The following is a 20,999-nucleotide window of genomic DNA, read 5'->3' as shown; positions in this document are numbered from 1 at the left end:
ATAAAAAATTCAGGGAGTAGAGACACAAGTTAAGCAACACTGAGAAGCTATCGAACAGAACCAGAATGACTGGCCCAGTCATCTCCTCAGTGAAGAATAATATTTTATATGAAAAGTGACTTAAGTGACATGACAAATAACTACAATGTGTGATCCTTAACTAAGTCCTGGTACAAGAAAAAAATAGCTATGAAAGGCAATTTGAGGGTAATTGGAAAAATGTTAATATTGACCAGGCAGTGCACGATACTAGAAAACTGTCAATGTTCTTAGGTAGGATAATGCTATTATCAATGGCCTTTTATAATAGAGATGAAAACTGAGGAATTTAGGAGCGAAATATCCTAATGTCTGTAATTTACTTGCAAATGGTTCAGCAAAGTCTACACAAAGTAAATATGGTAAAATATTCACAATGTTCTAATCTAGGATATATGGATTTTCATCATACTACGCTTTCTACTCCTCTGTATATTTGAAAATTTTCATTTACGAAGTTTAACAGGATGACGCCACCTATGTACTAAAGGAGAAGACAGCTCTCAGTGAAACAGGACAACACATGCAGAACAATGTCTCAGTGCACACAGCAGAGGGCGGAAGTGGGGTGGGGACGAGGTTATGTTTGTGCTTAAAGAAATTCAGGCAAAGACACTCATGAAGCTAAAAGCAATAGGTACAGGGAGGGAGAGTAAGAACAGGGGAAAAGAGTATAGTGGTGGAAGCCACATTTTCTCTGTATCCCTTTAAACATTTTTTGAATAACCAACAATAAAAATAAGTAATTATTTACAAATTCAGTTGAAACAAAAATAAAATACCTATCTAATATAACAAATTGGAAAAGCATTTTTAAGATAATACTCTGGCACTGGTGAGAGGGCATTGGTCATATAAATCAGCTAAACATTTTGACGGTCAATTTAGAAGTATCTATAAAGACCCTTAAAATTATTCTCCATATTCTTTGACTAAGAAAAGTCTCTGGAAACATTCAGAGAAATAAACAAATACCTAAACTGAATTTAACATGGCCTTATTTAAAATAGCAAATTACTAGAAAAAATGTAAATTTCTAACATAAGGAAATGATTCAAAGAAGCTGGGTGCATATTATAAATGCTTTTAATAAAGTGGAAAGTGAATACATCAATTTATAAAATAGTATTAGTCATAATATACAATTTTGTTTATATGTGTACATGTGTGTCTGAGTACACATATGTGTATATATATATGATGAACACAGGAGAATGACATTCAACAAAAATTTAAGAAAGTATGGCTAAATAACAGGGACAAATATGATCACTTTCTTTACACTATTCTAGTTTGTATACATTTTCTACGATGAAGATGATTGTAGAGGTGATGCTGATGGTGATGATGAACCCAACAACAAACTCAATGCTAACTTCCATCAACTCATTCAGTCTTCCAAATGACACTGAGAAATAGGTATCACTTTTATTCTCACTTTACAGAAGTGAAAAATGAGGTAAACAATTAAAAGAACATGTCCAAAGTCTCAGATATCTTCAGTGGTTAAAGCAGAATTCAAATGTAAAGAATCCAACTTCAGATGTGTATTCCTAATGACTAGATTGATTATATTATCTTTATTATATATACTTATTAAACTATTATAAAATGTTTTTCAAATCAGCTACCCAGTACTTTATAAGTTTCATATGTATAATTTCTATATTTTATCAGGATATTCATAAAATGATGGAAATATAACCAGACTAGAGAGAATAATAATGAATGTCCAGCAAACTCTAAGTCTGCATTAATTCACTTATCCCAAGGTGCTAGCTCAGTTCATTCAAACTAATTCTCCACCCATTAGCTAGTTTGAATATAAAATATTCCCATGGTAAATATACTATAAACTTATTAAGAATAATAGTTTGACTTACCCCAGAAAAACAGTGCTGTATAAATGCAAGGGAATTTATATCTACAACTACTTTTGAGACTATATATAAGATGTATTCGAAATGATTATGTTCATAACCCCTTTTGAAATTCTTTCTTGTTTTTTAACTGCCTTCAATCTACTGTTTTACAGTTTCACAAAACGTACTAAGAACACCTATAAGGAATATCTGAGAAAGTGTTCCTTAGGGAAGTTATACTTGAACTGAGATCAGCAGGGTGGAGCAAGCAGGCCAGGCAGAAGGAACAGCACATGGCAAGGCAGAAGGTAGGCCAGTACAGCTGAAGCATTTCATAGCATTTAATGGATGGGTACAGAAAGGTGATCCTACAAATAAACACACTGAAGGAGCATCCAGAAACCCATAAAAAATACTAGAAGAACATTCTACACAAAAGCCAAGGAAAAAGGTTTCTCCAAGGAGAAACTGGTCAATATAGTTGAAGGCCACAGAAACGTCAAGTAGACCTAAAAACCTCTGCTGGATTTAGTGATACGAAGGTCGCTGTTGCTATTTCTTCTTAGTAAGCATTGCTTCACTACTGCAGAAGCATTGCTTCACTATTGCTTGGCTTAACTGTCAGAGTAGGAGATGGAGTGAAAAGAGATACACAGCATTATAACATCATTCCAATTATGTGATAGTGTGTGCATGTACAGCGTACAGAAACAAAAAAGATATACGCTGGAATTCACAAATAACATAGTTTGAGATTATGGATGACTTTTTTCTCATTTGCAATTTTAATATTATTAATTTTTATACAAGCAAATGTAGAAAAGGGGTTTCATAGGGGTGAGCAATGGGAGAAAAGGCAGGACAACCATAACTGAACGACAATTAAAAAATTTTGTTAAAGAAAAAGGGTTTTAATTTGTCACTTTTAAATTACAGAGCTAGAAGAAAATAACAAAATACAAAATTCTGTACCTCTATGGATTTAACAGCATAACCTTTTAATGAAAGGAAGAAAGAGGAAGAAGAGTGTTTATTTGGGGTTCTCACTGCAGAACACAGATAAACAAACTAAGATTCTAAAAACCATTGGCTTCAGGTAGGTAATGTCAAAAGGGATAACTTCTTTTACCAGTTCTGTTCAGAGTCTCTCAGAAACCTTGTGTTGCAATATTGTAAACCTGAAAAGCTAGGTACTCAAGGGGGAGAAATTGGCAGTCACAAGGAGTTATAAAAGATGATTGGTCTTGTAATCTTTCTAATTGCTTTAGAATCTTGCCAGCACTTACCCAGTGGCACACTTCTTGTATTCATTGCCAGAGAAACCACAATTGCCAAATCTGTCACCTTTAGAATTCACATCAATGAAGCAATCTTTGGGCGCAGCCTTGGCTTCTGTAACATTAAAAAAGTTTTTTTTTAATAATGTGATGGCAATTTAACTCAGAAATAAAAGTATTATCTATGAGAGTCCACACACCTGGATGAACTGCCTCAATGCCTTTGCAAACATCACAGGCCTTACAGATAAAACACTTTTTTAAATATTCTATTTAGTTTTAGACAGAGGGGAAAGGAGGGAGAAAAGAAAGGGAAGCATCAATGTGTGGTTGCCTCTTGTGCGCCCCCTACTGGGACGCTGGCCCACAACCCAGCCATGTGCCTTGATCTGAGCACAGAACCCATGACCCTTTGGTTCGCAGGCGGGTGCTCAATCCGCTGAGCTACACCAACCAGGGCAGATAAAACATGTTTTGTTCCACATTTTATACTTAACAACCAACTGTAAAAGTAAAGTTTAGATTGCACTTAAAAGTTAGCCTAAACAAGGTGTCATTAAGTAAGATGAAACGATAAGTAAATTAAAACCCACACACAGTATGGGCAGCATTTTCAGCATAGTCATTCTCACTGTTCTCAAACACACATCTACTGCAGTCTGGATAAATCAGGTGGGGAAGGGTTCAGGAAAATATTGCCGACTATCATTATTTGTTTTTTTTAATTTACCCTATATAGAGGCTTAATTCAGGTATTCCTAGTAATGATAAGCCATTCCTAGCCATGGCAGCTGATAAAGTATCAAACCATTCTTGCTTCCTTCTATTTTATGCATGTATCACTTAATGTTCAGTTTTTTTCCACTTAATTACACATTTCTAAAAATGTTTAATTTATAAATATTTTATGCCAAAATGCAAGTACTTTCTATCTAACACACAAAATTCACTTGTTTATCTTATACATCTAACGCTAAGTGATTTAGTTTAAAAGAAAATGGATACAAGTGAAAGGACTTGGACCAAAAATGAGGCAGAGGACCAAGTAGTACGAACACTGAATGCAGACCACTTGCATGGGAGAGAGGTCATATGGCAATATCCCTAGCAAAGCTCTTCTACAGAATGGAAACAGCTATAAAAACTTCAGATAATCTCCAAAGAAAAAATCAGTTCTTTTAGTCTTAGACATTTTTTTTTGCAGGCCTCTGTAAGATCTTTGCTAAATAACCATATTTACTCCAGTAAGATGACCTTGTAAAATTACTTTTTCTAGTCTGGAAGAACCTGCCTATTTCCACAAAACAGGTGTATTAGAAGTCAACAGATCTCTGCCACTCTTGTCCCACAGCCTGACTGGCAGAAATAAGTCCCGTTTAATTCTTCAACAGTCCCCTGTCCTCCTGCTTAGGAGTACCACAGAAACGAAAGAGAGCAGAAGTCTGGTCAAAACGCACAACTCTAGCTTCAAAGAAATAAATCCAGCATTTTTTTAAATCTTCACCTGAGGATATGTTTTATTGATTTTACAGAGAGAAACATTGATCAGTTAGCTCTCATTCACACCCTGACACCCCAACCTGGGATCAAACCCGTAACTTAGGTGTGTGCCCTGACCAGAAATCAAGTCCACTTCAGCCAGCCGAGCCATGTGGCCAGAGCACAAACCCAGCATTTTTGGCAAACACCCAATAACTGTATCAGATTGGCTGATCGCCCCTGGTATCACCAGACAAGGTAGGGGTTAAAAGGATAAGCTCAGGTACTCAAATTCCCAGCTTAATCACTCTATAAATAATCTGAAAGCTCGTGTGACCTGAAAAAGACCCTTAATATCCCCTGGAGTGACAGAGCTGAAGTGGCTAAAAATCAAACCCTGAATCTCGTTCTCCAACTGGCTGAATTACAACCCAAGATGGACTCCCAGCCTCAAGGGTATCTGTCACTAGGTTGAGGGCAGTGGTTGTGAAAGAATGAGACCCTGAAAGTTGAATGGAAATGCACGGGGAGATCCTGATGAAGCTGGGGACACTGAGCCCCTCAATTCTGGAGAGTCGCCTTTGTCAGGGAAGCAGCCTCTCCACCTTCACCTAAGGGGATTAAGCATGTACTGCATGAGGAAATTGTGAGGGCATCCCTGAGGAAGTCACCATGCAAGACAATGGTGAGGGACCTCAGGACCCCCCACCTCCCCGCGTTGCTTTGAGACCTCTAATTAGACTCAAGTCTCGGCAACCCCCTAAAGGTGACATGACCCATAAGAAGGTATGCTACACACCAATCAAATTATTTGGGTTTTCAAATTTATACACATAGAAATACGGAGAACATGTGGGAGAATTAATATTAAATATTAAATGAGATAATGGTTAAGAAAAAAAGATTAATCAGGTCAAACTTATTTACATGGGCAGAGATTCTGCATTTCATGTTGCAGCAAGGGGAGCTAAGGCGTCCAACAGTTTGTGAGGTTGGTTGGCTGAAATATGAACCAAAAGGCGGCCCACAGTGAGTGAGTTGAAAACACTGGACCTGCCTTAGCTTAATATAGAAAACAGATCCATGAATTTAACCGAGCTTGTAATGCTATCATGGATTTTCCATTTAAAACCTACTCACTCTGAGAGGGTCCAGAAGACACACCTTTCACCGTGACGAGAAATAAATCGTGAGGGAAGCCCCAGCACACCTGAATAACTCTGTGACCTCTCTTCTCTGTAGGCCGCTTTACACTGGGACCTACAGGCACTGAACTGGGAACCTTAAATGCAGTGGAAGTACCTGGGCCCCCAGCAGCAGTGGTAGGGGGTCTGGAGGTCGCTCACCATAATAGCAGCTGGCAGAATCCCCACATTGGTTCCCTGACCTGTGGAGTGAGGGCTATTATGATGGGAAAGGCCAAGTAGAAGCCACTGAAACTGTCTCTAACAGAGGAAGAGGAAATCAGAGAGTATCGCAATCCTGGGAAGACTGCAGAGATGATAACCACCACCAAGGGCAAGAAAGATTCGGGGGTGGCGACTCCCAGCACATTCCAATTCAACTCACGTACTGGGCCTGAGCAGAAGGCAAGGGGATCCTGCAGAATGGCGGTGGATTATCATAAGCTTTGCCAGAGTGGACTGTAGTGACACCTCCTGTGCCAATTTTGGTTTCACTGTTTGAGCAAGTTAACGCATCTTCTGGTACGTGGTATACAGCTATTCAATTGACATATGCTTTTCTTCTACGTGCCAGTCAGTAAGGACCACCAGAAGCAGTCTGTTGTCAGCCAGAAGGCCAATAGTGATACGCTTTCACTGTCTTCTCTTAGGGGGATAGCAGCTCTCCAGCCCCATATCCTGGCCTAATTTGCAAGGATTATAATCACCTTTCCCTTCTACAAGATTTCACAAGATAGCTCTTTACAGGCAAAACACAAGATGTTTGTACCCCACGCTAACGCTCACCACAAAGTGACCTCAGCAGGGCAGAATTTTAATAATCGAGTGGATAGGGTAACTATCCTATCTGTTCTATGGATACCACTCAACCTCCTTCCACAGTCATCCCAGTCATCGCCCAGTAGGGTCATGAGCGATGGGTCACAGTGACACTGATGGAGACCATGCGCAGGCTCAGCAGCGTGGGTTGCACTCATCAAAGCCAGCCCGGCTACAGCCACTGCTGAGCATCCGATCTGCCGGCAGCGGAGACCAGCGCTGAGTCCTCCATATGCGCCGCTCCTCTGGAGACCAGCCAGCTACCCAGTGGAAGGGTTATCCAACTGGACCCTTTCCATCATGGCAGGAGGCTTCGTTCTTACTGGAACAAAAACTTACTCTGGACAAGAAGTGCTCTCCATGCATGCAGCATTTTCACCAAAACTACGCTCCATGATTAATAAAATGCCTTATCTACCATCGTGGTATTGCACACAGATTTGTTTCTCATTGAAGAACTCACTTCACAGCAAATTAAGTGTGACAATGAGCCCTTGTTCGTGGAATTCACTGGTCTTACCCCATTCCTCACCACCTTGATACGGCTGCTTTGATGGGATGGTGGCACAGCCTTTCGAAGAGGTGACAGGGCCAGCTGGGTGGCAAAAGGTTGCAGGAAGGGGCAAGGTTCCCCAGAAGGCTACAAATGCTCTGCATCAGTATCCAGTACATGGTTGTTTCTCCCAGAGCTTGGATTCATGGGTCCAGGAATTAATGGGTGGAAGTGAGAGTGGAACCACTTACAATTTCTCCTATTGACCCACTGGCAAAATTTTTGCTTCTAGTTCCCAGGACCTTACACTGTGCTAGCCTGGAAGTCTTAATTCCAAAGGGAGGAATGCTTCCAAACGTCACAACAATGACTGCACTGAACTGGAAGTTAAGTCTGCTACCCAGCCTCTTCAGAATCCTTATGCCTGTAAATGAACAGGCAAAGAAGAGAGTCCCTGGCCAGGGTGATCGATCCTGACTACCAAGGGGAACCCGGACAACTACTCCACAGTGGGGGGAAGAAAGAGTTCAAGACACGTAGGAGATCCTTCAGGGTGTTTTTAGTACTGCCAGGCTCTGTCACTAAGGCCAATGGAAAACCACAACAACCCTATCCATGTAGTACTATTAATGGCCATAGCCTTCGGGAATGGAGGTATGGGTCACCCCACCAGGTAAAGAACATGACCAGCTGGGACATATGGACTGGTAATGAAGAAAGCTGGTAAAAATCACAAGCCAGCTATGATTACATGACCAGTTATAGGACATTAATTGTTGTGAATATTCTTTTTTGTTATAATAAATTTATTTGTTAATATATATAAAATATCCTTGTTTTCTTTCCTCTCTTATCCCCTTCTCATGTAACATGAGATGTATTGACTTTATATGATGATATAAGTATTGTTAAGTTTACATTCTAGCATTTAAGTTGGGGTTATCAAGAAGAATAAACATCACTCAAGGACTTTACTTCTTCCTCTAAGAAAAGGCGTAGTGCATTCCCAGTTAAGTAGAAGTATGACCTTGTTATTTTCTCCTTTTGGAGATTACATATGGCAGAAGGAGATACATAAGGGTGACAGGTTGACAAGGGGTGGACTCGTGGCCATTAATTTTACGTGCCTACTTGACTAGGTCACAGCATGTCCAGACATTTGGTCAAACATTATTCTACATTATTCTGTAATAGTGTTTGTGGATGAGATTAATATTTAAATGGCATATCAAGTAAAGCAGATCATCCTCTCCAGTGTGTGTGAACCTCATCCACTCAGCTGAAAGACTACAGGGAACAAAAAAGCTAACTTTCCCTGAGTATGAAGGAATTCTTCCTGAGGACCTTCAGACTGGGACATTGGCTTCCTCCCCACCTTCAGCCCTGAACTGAATCATCCCGCCTTCCTGGGTCTCAGGCCTGCCCGCCTTTGTCCCAGAACCATACCATTGGCTCTTGTGACTCTACAGCTTGCTGACTACCCTGCAGATCTGGGATCTACCAGTCTCCATGCCTGTGTGAGCCAATTCCTTACAAAAAAAACCGTGTGTGTGTGTGTGTGTGTGTGTGTGTGTGTGTGTGTCCCCCTATTGGTTCTGTTTCTCTGAAGACAGAACAACCAGTCAAGACTAAGGAGAATCAGGGGCCTCCAAGTCAGACTTCTTCAGACAAGGTGAAATTAGCAGAATACAGATGCTTCCAATCACCTCAAGGTAAGACAAGGCCACTGGTGAACAATCTGCAGTTCAATTACTAATAAGAATACAAAAAACTAACCAAACCCAGGGAGAGAGAGGGAGTAAAGATTATTAACTCCAAAGAAAATAAAAGGCAAGAAAGCAACTGCAGCTTACTCAGCTGGGAACAGCATTAATGTGATTATTACAAAGTACTCAGGTGTCCTGTGTGCATATTTTTTCACAAAACCAAGCAATTCTCTGACAATTCTACTCAATTCTGATACTACAGATTAAAAGGCTCAGTCACATCTCAAGACCATCCTCCCCACTGCTCTGTCCCCACTTCAGGCACCAAATGCAAGCCCAGATTGTTACCTGTGCTTTGGGCCAGCAAGCTCTAGATCAGAGGTTTCCGCAATCCCTTCCTCGGTCTCATTTGCTAGAGTGGCCCACAGAGCTCAGATAATCTTTTCACTTACTAGGTTATTAGATTATTATGGAAGGATGTAACTCAGGAACAGCCAGATAAAAGACACGCACAGGGAAAGGGCACAGAGCTTCCATGTCCGCCACAAACGCGACACTCAACCTGCATACCCACACGTTCACCAAGCTGGAAGCTCTCCAAACCCTATCATTTGAGGATTTTATGCGGCTTCAGGACACACATTAAATCACTGGCCACCTGTGATGACCTCGATCTCCATTCCCTCTCCCTTTCCAACCCTCCAAGCACATGGTTGGTTCCCCAGGACACCAGCCCCCTTTAGTTAGGTAGTACCTTCTACAAGTCACCTCATTCCATAAACAAACGTCACTTTTACGGCTCCCATCACATCACTTAGAAAATTCCAAGAGTTTCAGAAGCCCCCTGCCAGAAAATACATGAAGACTAAACACATATTTCTTCTTATAAATCAAAATACCACAACAATCATCACTGCCATAACTAAAGTTATAATGAATTCACATTAAAAGAATGAAGAATAAAAAATGAGCATCAATGTGATAAGTGTTGGCAAGACTTAAAATAGAAAAAATTGAGTTATTCTCCATGATGAGAAATTAATATTTAAGGCCTAGCATGGAAAAAAATAAAAAAGTAGCATTATCGAGAGATCATCTAAAGACCTGGACTGAGCAAGTGAAAAATATAGTCAGCTACATATGGCAAAGTGGTTGCCTTAAGGGATAGAGATATTACATACAGTCCACTTAATTTTTTTCAAAAAACCTTGTAAATAATATGGATCTTTATGTGTAAAATAACTTTAACAAAAATAAAAACTTTAAGAAGAGAATTAGAAAAAAATTTAAACATCCTAGATACCTATTAATAAGAGAACAGATTATATTTATATCATACAATATTTTAATGCACAATGATCTAAATGTATCAATAAAATGGAATGATTAAAACTAAAATATACATATATACACATGCATATACTGTTTATATGCATAGACTAGAGGGGTGATAGAGAGTAACAACAAAAATTGCCAACTGAATTTGGGCACATCAAATTCATGACCATGATCACCCATAAAGAACAAAGGAAGTGTGATAGGAGAGAGGAAACAAAAATATTTCAACTTAGCAATAATTTCTTATTAACACTTTTAACATAAACTAAAAATAAATAAATAAAACCAAAACAATCGATTATGAATAAAACAGCTTACTTGAGCCAAAGATGACTTGACACTGAGCATCGTAATACTGGCACATGCCGTTGTAACAATAGGCTTTGTTATTCTGGCAAGGATATCCGTTCTGAATGAAAACGTCTGGCTGGCAGAACTGAGAAGACCCATTGCAATATTCTGGAACATCACATTCATTGGATTTTCCTCGACATAAAGTACCTCCAGGAAGAAACTAGGGTAACAGGATTCAAATGAAATGGGAATATCAGGACAATTCCCACAAATTAATCAGATTAGAAACCACAGTATCTATATCTATAAAATTGCTAACAACAAAAAATTAAATATCCCAATATTTAATAAACAGAGGCCAATAATAGGCAATTCATAAAAGTCACAAAATACAGAAAATGAAAAAATATTCATTTTGATTGCCTTATTGGCAATCAAAAGAAATGCAAAATTAAACAAATATATAAAAGCACATTAAACTGATCTATCAAACTAGCCAGGATCATAACACTTGCTAGCAACTAATGTTAACATTAGTTGATAGCATATTATTACACTTGTGGGTACAGAATGTCACATCTGTGGAAAGTACGTAAAATGTGTGTCAAAAATTGTGTCAAAAATTATTAACACTCATGCTCTGCCCCAACAATTCTAATTATAAACAAAAACAGGAAGCAATCTCGGTGACCATCATTAATTGACTAAGAAATCACAGTACAGCCACACAAAGAAGTACTAACTACATAAATGGGAGAAAGTCCACTGTATCTTATTAAACTGCAAATAGGAAAAATACATATCTTTGTTTACCCATTTACCCACTACACACATACACACACACTCACAATCACATTTATACAGGAAAAAGTAACTACATTAATAGTATTTTATCAACAATGGCTAACTGACAAGGGTTAAAATGACAGTCTTTCACTATCTGCTTTCTATACTTTGGTACTGTTGAATTTTTTAAAAACACAGATTATTCCTTTTTTTAAAGATTTTATTTATTTTTACACAGGGAAAGGGAGGGAGAGAGTTAGAGAAACATCAATGTGTGGTTGCCTCCTACATGGCCCCCACCGAGGACCTGGCCTGCAACCCAGGCATGTGCCCCGACTGGGAATCGAACTGGTGACCCTTTGGTTCGCAGCCCGCACTCAATCCACTCAGCCAGGACAAAACACAGATTATTCTTAAAATCAGAAAAAAATGTTTCTACTTAGGAAATCTCATTAGACTATTTGTCATAAAAAATGTGATGCAAAACTGCAAACAAGCGGTATAAAACTTCTCGTGTAATTAATCATGTAACAAAAATAGTGCTCTTTTAGAGATCAGAGAAAACCAATTCTGATAAATACATATTTTTTCTTTTTCTATTTTTGTTCAAAATATGAATGAATTTCTTACCCGACAGTCTTTGCAACAGTCTCCATAGGCACAGTCAGCGGATGATTTAAGCTTACAAGTACTTCCTTCACAACAAGGGTCCAATTCACATTCCTGGGAAGAGAAAATGACTGTCAGTAAAGAAAGGATGCACTGTCATCGATATTCATTAATAAAATTCTTATCTTAGACCCCAAATCCACTTCTTTCTAACCTGGCTATAACAGTTAGTCTCTGGAAACAGTCACTATCCTTCCAGATTTGTCAGCGGCTCTTTAGCTACAACTATTGAGGTTTCAACATACATCCAAGGACTGAAATCAGAGAGTGTGCGTCTTTGCCTCCTGGAACTGCCGGAACGAGATACCACAGATGACAGCTTGAGCAAAAGAAATTCATGACGTCACAGTTCTGGAGGCTAGAAATCCAGGATCAAAGTTCCAGCGGCCAATTCAGTTTCTGGTGAGGACTCTCTGCCTTACAAACAGCTGCCTTCTTTCTGTGCTCTTAAAAGGCCTTTCTTCAGTGTGTTCAGAGAGAGAGAGCGCCAGTGAGCTTTCTAGAATCTCTTCTTACAAGGACACCAGTCCTATCACATCAGGCAAGGCCCTACCCTTACGACTTCATTTAACCTTAATTACCTCCCTGGAATCCCCATTCCATCCATAACAGTATATTTAACGATCACTGGAAATTAAGCATCTGTAAATGCATTTCTCTTCATGCTCATGGTCTGACTTCTCTGCTCAGTGGATCTTTACCCTTTGTGGATATTTTAAACCTTTCTTGGTTTCTCCTGCCCCACTTTAGGCCACTACAACACCCCACCCTTACAACCTCCTACCCCCACACACACCTACTTTCCTATGTTCCAACTAATGTCCTTGTGTCTGAATTGGTTGGGAAAGGAAGGAAAAATGGGAAAAGGAGAGATGATAAGGGAAAGGACGAGAAGAGGAAAAGAAGGAAAAACAACTTTCTTATTTCTTATTAAAATAAGATGTTAACTTTGGGGAAAACTGGATTTATAATTACTTAATAAAAATTTAAAAATAAATAAACTATAACCTATACCTTGCACCATACAAAAATATTAAACCAAATGGATCATAGACCTAAATATAAGAGTTAAAACTATGAAGCTTCTAGGAGAAAACATTTGCAACGATGGATTAGGCAAAGATTTCTTAAATATGACACCAATAAAGCACAAGTTGATAATATGGGCTTCATCAAAATATAAAACTTCTCAAAAGATACTGTTAAGGTAATTAAAAAACAAGCTATAAACTGGGAAAATACATTTACAAATCATATACCTGAGAAAGAACTTGTACCCAGAATGTAAGTACTGTCTAAATTCAGTTATAAGAAAAACACCCAATTTTTTAAGTGGTAAAAAGTTTAACTGGCATGTCATCAGAAAAGACATAATAGTTGACAAATAAGCACATGAAAACATGCTCAAAATCACTAGTCATTAGAGAAATGCAAAGTAAAACCTCAGGGAGGCACACTTCACATCTAACAGCACCAGCTATCACCAAAAAGACTGACCATATGAAGTCATTGTGACAAGGATGGGAAAGAACCAGAACTCTCATACACAGAGAGTGGGGATACAGAATGCAACCACTCTGGAAAATAGTTTGAAAGTTCCACATGACACAGTCGTTTCACTTAAGGTATTTACCCAAGAGAAATGAAAACATGAGCTCATATAAAGACTTGTAGGTGAATGTTCTAACAGCTTTATATGTAACAGCAAAAAACTGGATACAGCCCAAATATGCATCAAGAGATAATTAACAAACGAGGTGTATCCATACTACTCACTGATAAACAACACTAAAAATGAATGAACTACTGACACAGTAGCAACATGAATGAATCTCAAAATAACTATGTTTAGTATATGAAGCCAGACAAAAGAGTTATTCCAATTACATGAAATTCTAGGAAGTGCGCACTAATGTGTAGTGACATAAAACAGACCAGTGGTTGTCTGAGGAGAATGGGAGAACACAAAGGGGTGGGAAGAAGGGATTAGCAAGGGTTCAAAGAACTTTCTGAGACAATATGTTCACAATCTTGACAGTAGTGATAGTCTCACATATGTGTATAATGTGTTAAAGATCATCAACTTCTATACCTTAAACATGTGCAGTTTAACGTTGATCAAGTCCTCAACTGCCAATTTCTTACCCTTTGCTTTGTCCTGACCAAATTTCAATAAGCCTTCTTTCTTTCATTTAGGTCCCTGAATTCTGCTTGTCCCCCCACTCCCCCCACACAAAAAGTAGACAGTGTTCCCCTTGTCAGCTTCTCCTGGAAATCAGCTGACCACAGCCAAATCCTTTCCTATTGGTGCTGACTGGTCATTTCCTCTTGCTTCTCGGCTCCCCACTCCAACCTTCTGCTTATCTCTGCTCAGCCCTACCTTTACCCTATTAAAGAAAAAACTTTCCCTCTTTGATGCTCAGACACTTCCAGATTGCTGAGATCAGGGTGGTCTCCCTGTTATCATAGTTTTTCTTCTGAATAAGGCCTTTCCTTATCTAAATCCTGATTCAGTTTTGACATTATATCCAATTATACTTAAGCTGTTTTAAATTTTTTTTCAAAAACACTGAAACAGACAGATGACTTCATAAAAGAATAGAGAATCACAAAATAGACTGTATACACAGGAATTCTGATTAGGTTAAAAGTACCATTTTAAATGGTTTTGCAACAACTGACTATTGGTGGAGAGAAATTAATTTTCTAGTTCAGTCTACATGATCCCCTCAATTAAAGATCTAACATAAAAATTTAATGAAAAATGCTAGAAATTATAGAGGCTATGATGATAATCTTGAAAAAGGCATACTACAAATCTGGTCAAAATATAAAACTCAGAAAGTCTTAAGAAATATCATTGATAAACTTGTCTTCATTTAAATTTTAAATTCCAGTTTAATAAAAATACATCAGGCGAAAAGCTGAATGACAAGAGTTAACCCCAAGATAAACTACAGGCTCTGGCTGATAATAATATGTCTACGTGGAGCCATTGTAACAAAGGCACCACTGGGCTGCAGGGTGCAGACAATGGGGACATTGTGCATGTGTGGGCAGGGGCAGCACGCAGGAACTCTCGGTACTTTCCATTCAAATTTGCTTTGACCCTGAAACTGCTCTGAGAGATAAAGTTGATTAATTTTTTAAAGCTAAATGGTAAGCTACAGGCAGAGAGGAAACATTCAACATATGAACAGATTCAACATTAGAACATATTCAACAAAGGCCTTTGTAACTAATACATGAGTTTCTAAAAATAGATTTGAAAGAATTAACAGCCCTGATTAGTGTGGTTCAGTTGGTTGGGCATCACCCCACAAAGCAAAAGGTCTCTGGCTCAATTCCCAGTTAGTGCACCTGCCTGCATCGTGGGCCAGATCCCCCACTGGGGTGTGTGCATGGGAGAGGCAACAGGTGGATGTTTCCCTCTTTCTCCCTCCCTTTCCCTCTCTCTAAGAATAAATAAAATCTGGAAAAAATTTGCTTTATCTTCTCTAAAAAAGAAAAAAGAATCAACAACCCAACATAAAAACTGATGAGGGATATAAAAACAATAATTCGTAGAAGAAAAGTATGCATGTGGTCTATAAGCATATGAAAAGTAATAAAGACTAAATGAGCCCTGGCTGGTATAGTTCAGTGGATTGAGCAAGGACCTGCAAAGCAAAGGGTCACAGATTCAATTCCCAGTGTGGGTGCATGCCTGGGTTGCGGGCCAGCTCCCTAGTAGGGGGCATGCAAGAGGCAACCACACATTAATGTCTCTTGTCCTCTCGCCTTCCCTTCCCCTCTCTCTAAAAATAAAATAAGTAAAATTTTTCAAAAAGACTAAATGAAACCTTAAACAAACATAATCACTCAGGAGTGTATATGAGAGGAGCTAGGGCTTATGGCAATTCTCACACTCTACATAATCCTGAGAACCCTACAGGAAGAACTCCATGTCTGTAATAAAGCTCTATGGTTCTAACTTCCTTTTCCCTTCTCCACATACCCTTCATCTTGGCATGCTGCCCAGAGCATGCATGTGGCTGGCCATGTCGGCACAGACTGGGTCACGACCCCTTCTTTTTCCCAAAATAAATCCTTTTTGGTGATGAAACACCTATTTGATATTATTTTTCAGTTAATAAAAGATATCAAATAAAACAATATTTTCTTATCTTTACCCATTAAAATTAAGAGAACATTCATTATTCTGTGCTGATAACTATAGTGGGCACTGAGTGCCATGATATACTGTTGGTAGAAGTGCAAATGGACAGAGCCTTTCTGTATAAAATTTGGTAGTCTCTAATAAAATTAAGAATGCAGTGTTTTTCAATTCAGTAATTTTACCTTTATGTAATCATCTTAGAGAAATACGTGTATATTTATGAGGACGTACAAGGGTATACTGTTTGCAACAGAAAAATACTAATTATTTTTTATGGTGAATGTTTTATTTTTGTCTTTTTTTAATTTAATTGTTGTTTAAGTACAGTTTTCTGTCTTTTACTCCCATCCAAGCCCACCCCCCGCCCCAGTGCTCTCCACCTCTTTCCCATTTCTAACCCCCTTAGTTGTTGTCCATGTGTCCTTTATACTAGTTCCTGTAAACCCTTCCTCTTTCCCCCTGAAATTCCCTCCCCTCTCCCCTCTGGTCACTGTACCCTCCCCCTGCCGCCGTTCTCTATTTCAGTGTCTTTGGTTATATTTTGCTTGCTTATTTGTTTTGTTGTTTAGCTTCCTGTTAAAGGTGAGATCACATGGTATTTGTCTTTCACTGCCTGGCTTATTTCACTCAGCATAATGTTTTCCAGTTCCATCCATGCTGTTGCAAAGGGTAGGAGCTCCTTCTTTCCTTCTGCTGCATAGAATTTCATTGTGTAAATGTACCACTGTTGTTGGATCCATTCATTTACTGATGGGCACCTAGGTTGCTTCCAGCTCTTGGCTATTGTAAATTGTGCTGCTATGAACATTGGGGTGCATAGGTTCTTTGGGATTGGTGATTCAGAGTTCTTAGGATATAATCCTAGCAGCGGAATTGCTGGGTCAAAAGGCAGATCCATTTTTAGTTTTCTGAGAAAATTCCATACTGTTTTCCATAGTGGTTGTACCAGTCTGCAATCCCAAAAGGGGTCCCCCAACAATGAACTAGGGACCCCTTTTCTTCACAACCTCTCCAACACTTGTTGTTTGTTGCTTTGTTTATGATGGCCATTCTGACCGGTGTAAAGTGGTATCTCATTGTGATTTTAATTTGCATCTTTCTAATAGCTAGCGATATTGAACATCTTTTCATGTGTCTCTGGATCTTCTGTATGTCCTCCTTGGAGAAATGTATGTTCAAGTCCTTTGCCCACTTTTTAATTGGGTTGCTTGTCTTCTCAGAGTGGAGTCCTGTAAGTTCTTTGTATATTTTGGAGATTAAACCCTTGTCTGAAGTATCATTGGCAAACATGTTTTCCCATATAGTTGGTTCTCTTTTTATCTTAATACTGTTCCCTTAGCCATGCAAAAGCTTTTAATTTTGATGAGATCCCATTTGTTTATTCTTTCTTTTATGTCCCTTGCTCTAGGGGACATATCAGTAAAAATGTTGCTGGGTAAAAAATCTGAGATTTTCCTGCCAATGTTCTCCTCTAGGACTTCAGTGGTGTCACGGCTTATATTTAAGTCTTTTATCCACCTTGAATTTATTTTGGTGGAGGTAAAATACCTGTATGCAGAAAACTATACAACACTTAAGAAAGAAATCAAGGAAGACACAAACAAATGGAAACATATACATGTTCATGGATTGGAAGAATTAACATCATCAAAATGTCCATACTACCCAAAGCAATTATAGATTCAATGCAATACCTATTAAAGTACCAATGGCATACTTTGCAGACATTGAACAAACACTCCAAAAATTCATATGGAACCATAAATGACCCTGAATGATAGCTGCAATTTTGAGAAAGAAGAACAAAGTAGGAGGGATCACAATACCTGATACCAAACTGTATTACAAGGCCACTGTAATCAAAACAGCCTGGTATTGGCATAAAAACAGGCATACACACAGACCAACAGAACAGAACAGAGAGCCCAGAAATAAACCCAAGTCTCTACAGTCAATTAATATTTGACAAAGAGGGCAGCAACATAAAATAGACTAAAAATAGCCTCTTCAATAAATGGAGTTGGGAGAACTAGATAGACAGCTACGTGCAGAAAAATACTAATTACAGTCACTACATGTCCATTAATGAGAGTACAGGTAAATCATAGTACATCCTTATATTAAAATACTAATTAGCAGAGTAAAAGATTATCTACATAATACAATAACATGAAAAATCTCCAACATAAATTAATAGAAAAACAACACTGCACATAATACATTAAGTCTGATTTCATTTATGTAAAAAGATAAAATCCCCAAATAAACACAACTCTTTATAAGTGCACACATTGTATGAATATAAATGTACAGAATAAAATCTGAAAAAAAAACACATTGCTTATAAGAATGATTACTACTGAAGAAATGTTAGAAAATCTATGGGGGAAATAAAGCTATGAAAGGAGAATTTTGCTTGATCTTACTATTTGAAACTTTTATACCAGGAACAAAAAAAAAATCTGTGATATTTGAGAGGAAGGGGCTATATTTTTTTAAGAATAATTTTGTGAACACTCAAGAAGCACATTGAGACTATTTCAATATGTTTGGTAGTGACTTAACAGTCAGGAAAAAGCAAAACAAAATATCTAAGAATAAAGAACTGAGATGCCTAGAAAGGAAAAGGGCTTAGTTACCCTAACTACATAAAGTTAATTTGAAATTAAACATACCTTATGAGGCCTTATTGTCCTCATTTGAAAGTGAGAATATAAAAATATCAATTTATACAGCTTGCTGTGAGGATAGCACCACATGAAACACTGAGCAGAAGTCCCTGACACACAGCAGCAATGCAATGAAGGCCCGACACAAGTTCATCATAAAATACATACTGTCCTTCTAGAACGTGAAGTCTTCTGGCAAAAGCCAGGTGTGGTCAGGCAAAGAAGAAGAAGAACTTGTGGAAAAGATTGAGAATGTAGTAAAGCTCACACATAAATGAACAAATTTCTTTAAAATTTAATGCCAGACCTAGGGGGAAAGGGCCTGAGTAGGCCATTTTGGGAGGAGAATGGCCAAGATCTAGAATAATAATAATGAAGGTGAGCACGGGCCTGCAGCAACAGGTGTGGGTAACAGGTGTGATAAAGCCACAGATCAGTAGGTAAACTGGAGGTTAGTAAAGGGAGAATGTTCATTTCAGTACCAACAACTTTGTCAATGAAGGACTTTGGAGAATTCCATTTATTATTAAAGTAAGCTCAACTGAATAAATACTTCTGCAAGGCAGTGCCAAAATGTGAAAGCTTAGAAGTACAGAGCCAAGTGAAAACCAGACCCATTCTTTAAAGTAAATAAATGACCCAATAACCATAACAGAAATGGTAGAAGGTAGCACAAATACAAGAATAAACATGGCGTTTTCCTTGACGTCAAAACAGATGACACCATTAGTTGTGTCCTGGCAAGGAAGAGATGACCGATCCCAGGAAGATATTTCCACAAACAAAACGTCACTAAATGTTACTTCAGCTCCTGTGCCAGAGTTGCCCAAAGCAAGCTGTTTTATTTTTGCAAAGCCTGGGGTTTTTTAACAAGGCAAAAATCAAAAATTAAACTGACCTTTGGAGTACCACAGTCACACTCTTCCCCAGAGTCCACCAGTTTATTTCCACAGAAGGGAGCACTATAGGCTTCATCGGGCTTTGGAATGTTAAGAAGGCAGTTTCCTCCTTTATTTAAAGTTAACTTCTCAAAGTCCTCTGCACTGCAGCTGCTGAAGTTCCTGGAACCCCTGTCATAAACACCAAGAGAAAGAGCTGATGTTATAGCAATTACTCGTTTTGAACATTTGAAGTCATCCCTTCAACCAACAAGAAATGAATAGTTTATTTTTATGCAATCTTTATTGTATTAAGAAATGGATAGTTTAAAAAGCAGGAAATAAGCTAACCAAAAGAGAGAAATGAGAATTCTATTTCTAACAAATATAGAATATTATTTCAACTAGTATAAGTAATTACTATTTGGGTTACACTATAATATACCTTCATGAAAATATCTTTCAAACAATCACTTACCTTGAAATATAAAATCATAAATCTCATCACCAGAAGAGAGCTTAAAAGTGATCTAGTCCAATTCAGAATTAAGTTTTAATTATCTTCCACAGATCTTCAAACATTTGAAGATAGCTATACATTTCCCCAATCTTTTTCTCACTCCACAGGATAACCTTCACGTGTCTCCCTCACTATCACTTACTAGGACGCACTACAGCCATCAAGAAGCGGAATGCACCGTGCAGAAGTTCAGCTACAGTTTGAGGTTCAAAGGTCTTTTAGGATAAATCCTGAGAACAATGGTTAATACTCTGAAAGCTACATGAGCATCTAGAAACTGTGCAACTTGAGCTGTCCATGTAAGATTTACACAAATGCACCTTTGATACATTTTACATGTTCAGGGTTAATTATTGTTTTACTCAATAACTATTAAATATTTTCAAATAATCCTACTGGCTGCTTTTACTCTTGAAGACTAGTTGGAAACACACCCATACATACGATGAGAATCTGTGAGAAATCTAAGTCACATTAAAGTTTTATCAGGGGAGCCCTGACTGGCGTGGCTCAGCTGGCTGGGTGTGGTTCCACAGAGAAGAAAAGGGCCGCTGGTTCCCGCTCAGGGCACACGCCCGGGTTGCAGGTTCAGTTCCCAACTGGGGCATGAACCAGAGGCAACCAATCGATGTTTCTCTCCCTCTCTTTCTCCCTCCCTTCCCCTCTCTCTAGAAATAAATAAAATCTTTTTAAAATTTTTATCAGGGGAATTTGGTGCCCTGAAAGAATCTCTTTTTCATCAGTTTGAGCAATGATGCCAGAAGTAGCAGTGGGAATAAACACTGTTGCATCATAGTTTTTGAGGAAGCATTCCCATCTTTGTTGAG

General features: G+C 38.4%; 1 protein-coding gene across 1 annotated transcript in view; it reads right to left on the bottom strand.

Moving 5' to 3' along the window:
- The window catches only part of ADAM9 (ADAM metallopeptidase domain 9), a 97,642-nt gene that overhangs the window by 30,775 nt on the left and 45,868 nt on the right, over positions 1–20,999 (bottom strand). The window contains exons 12-15 of the mRNA XM_037055422.1: positions 19,673–19,844; positions 11,908–12,000; positions 10,516–10,711; positions 3,188–3,293 (exon numbers count right to left, since the gene is read on the bottom strand). Of these exons, the coding sequence (XP_036911317.1) occupies positions 3,188–3,293; positions 10,516–10,711; positions 11,908–12,000; positions 19,673–19,844 (567 nt within the window). The remainder of the gene's footprint in view (positions 1–3,187; positions 3,294–10,515; positions 10,712–11,907; positions 12,001–19,672; positions 19,845–20,999) is intronic.

This window comes from Sturnira hondurensis, unplaced genomic scaffold (assembly GCF_014824575.4).
Source record: "Sturnira hondurensis isolate 20B ecotype Veracruz unplaced genomic scaffold, ASM1482457v3 Scaffold0008640, whole genome shotgun sequence".
Taxonomy (NCBI): domain Eukaryota; kingdom Metazoa; phylum Chordata; class Mammalia; order Chiroptera; family Phyllostomidae; genus Sturnira; species Sturnira hondurensis.
This window is presented reverse-complemented; position numbering and strand designations above follow the sequence as displayed.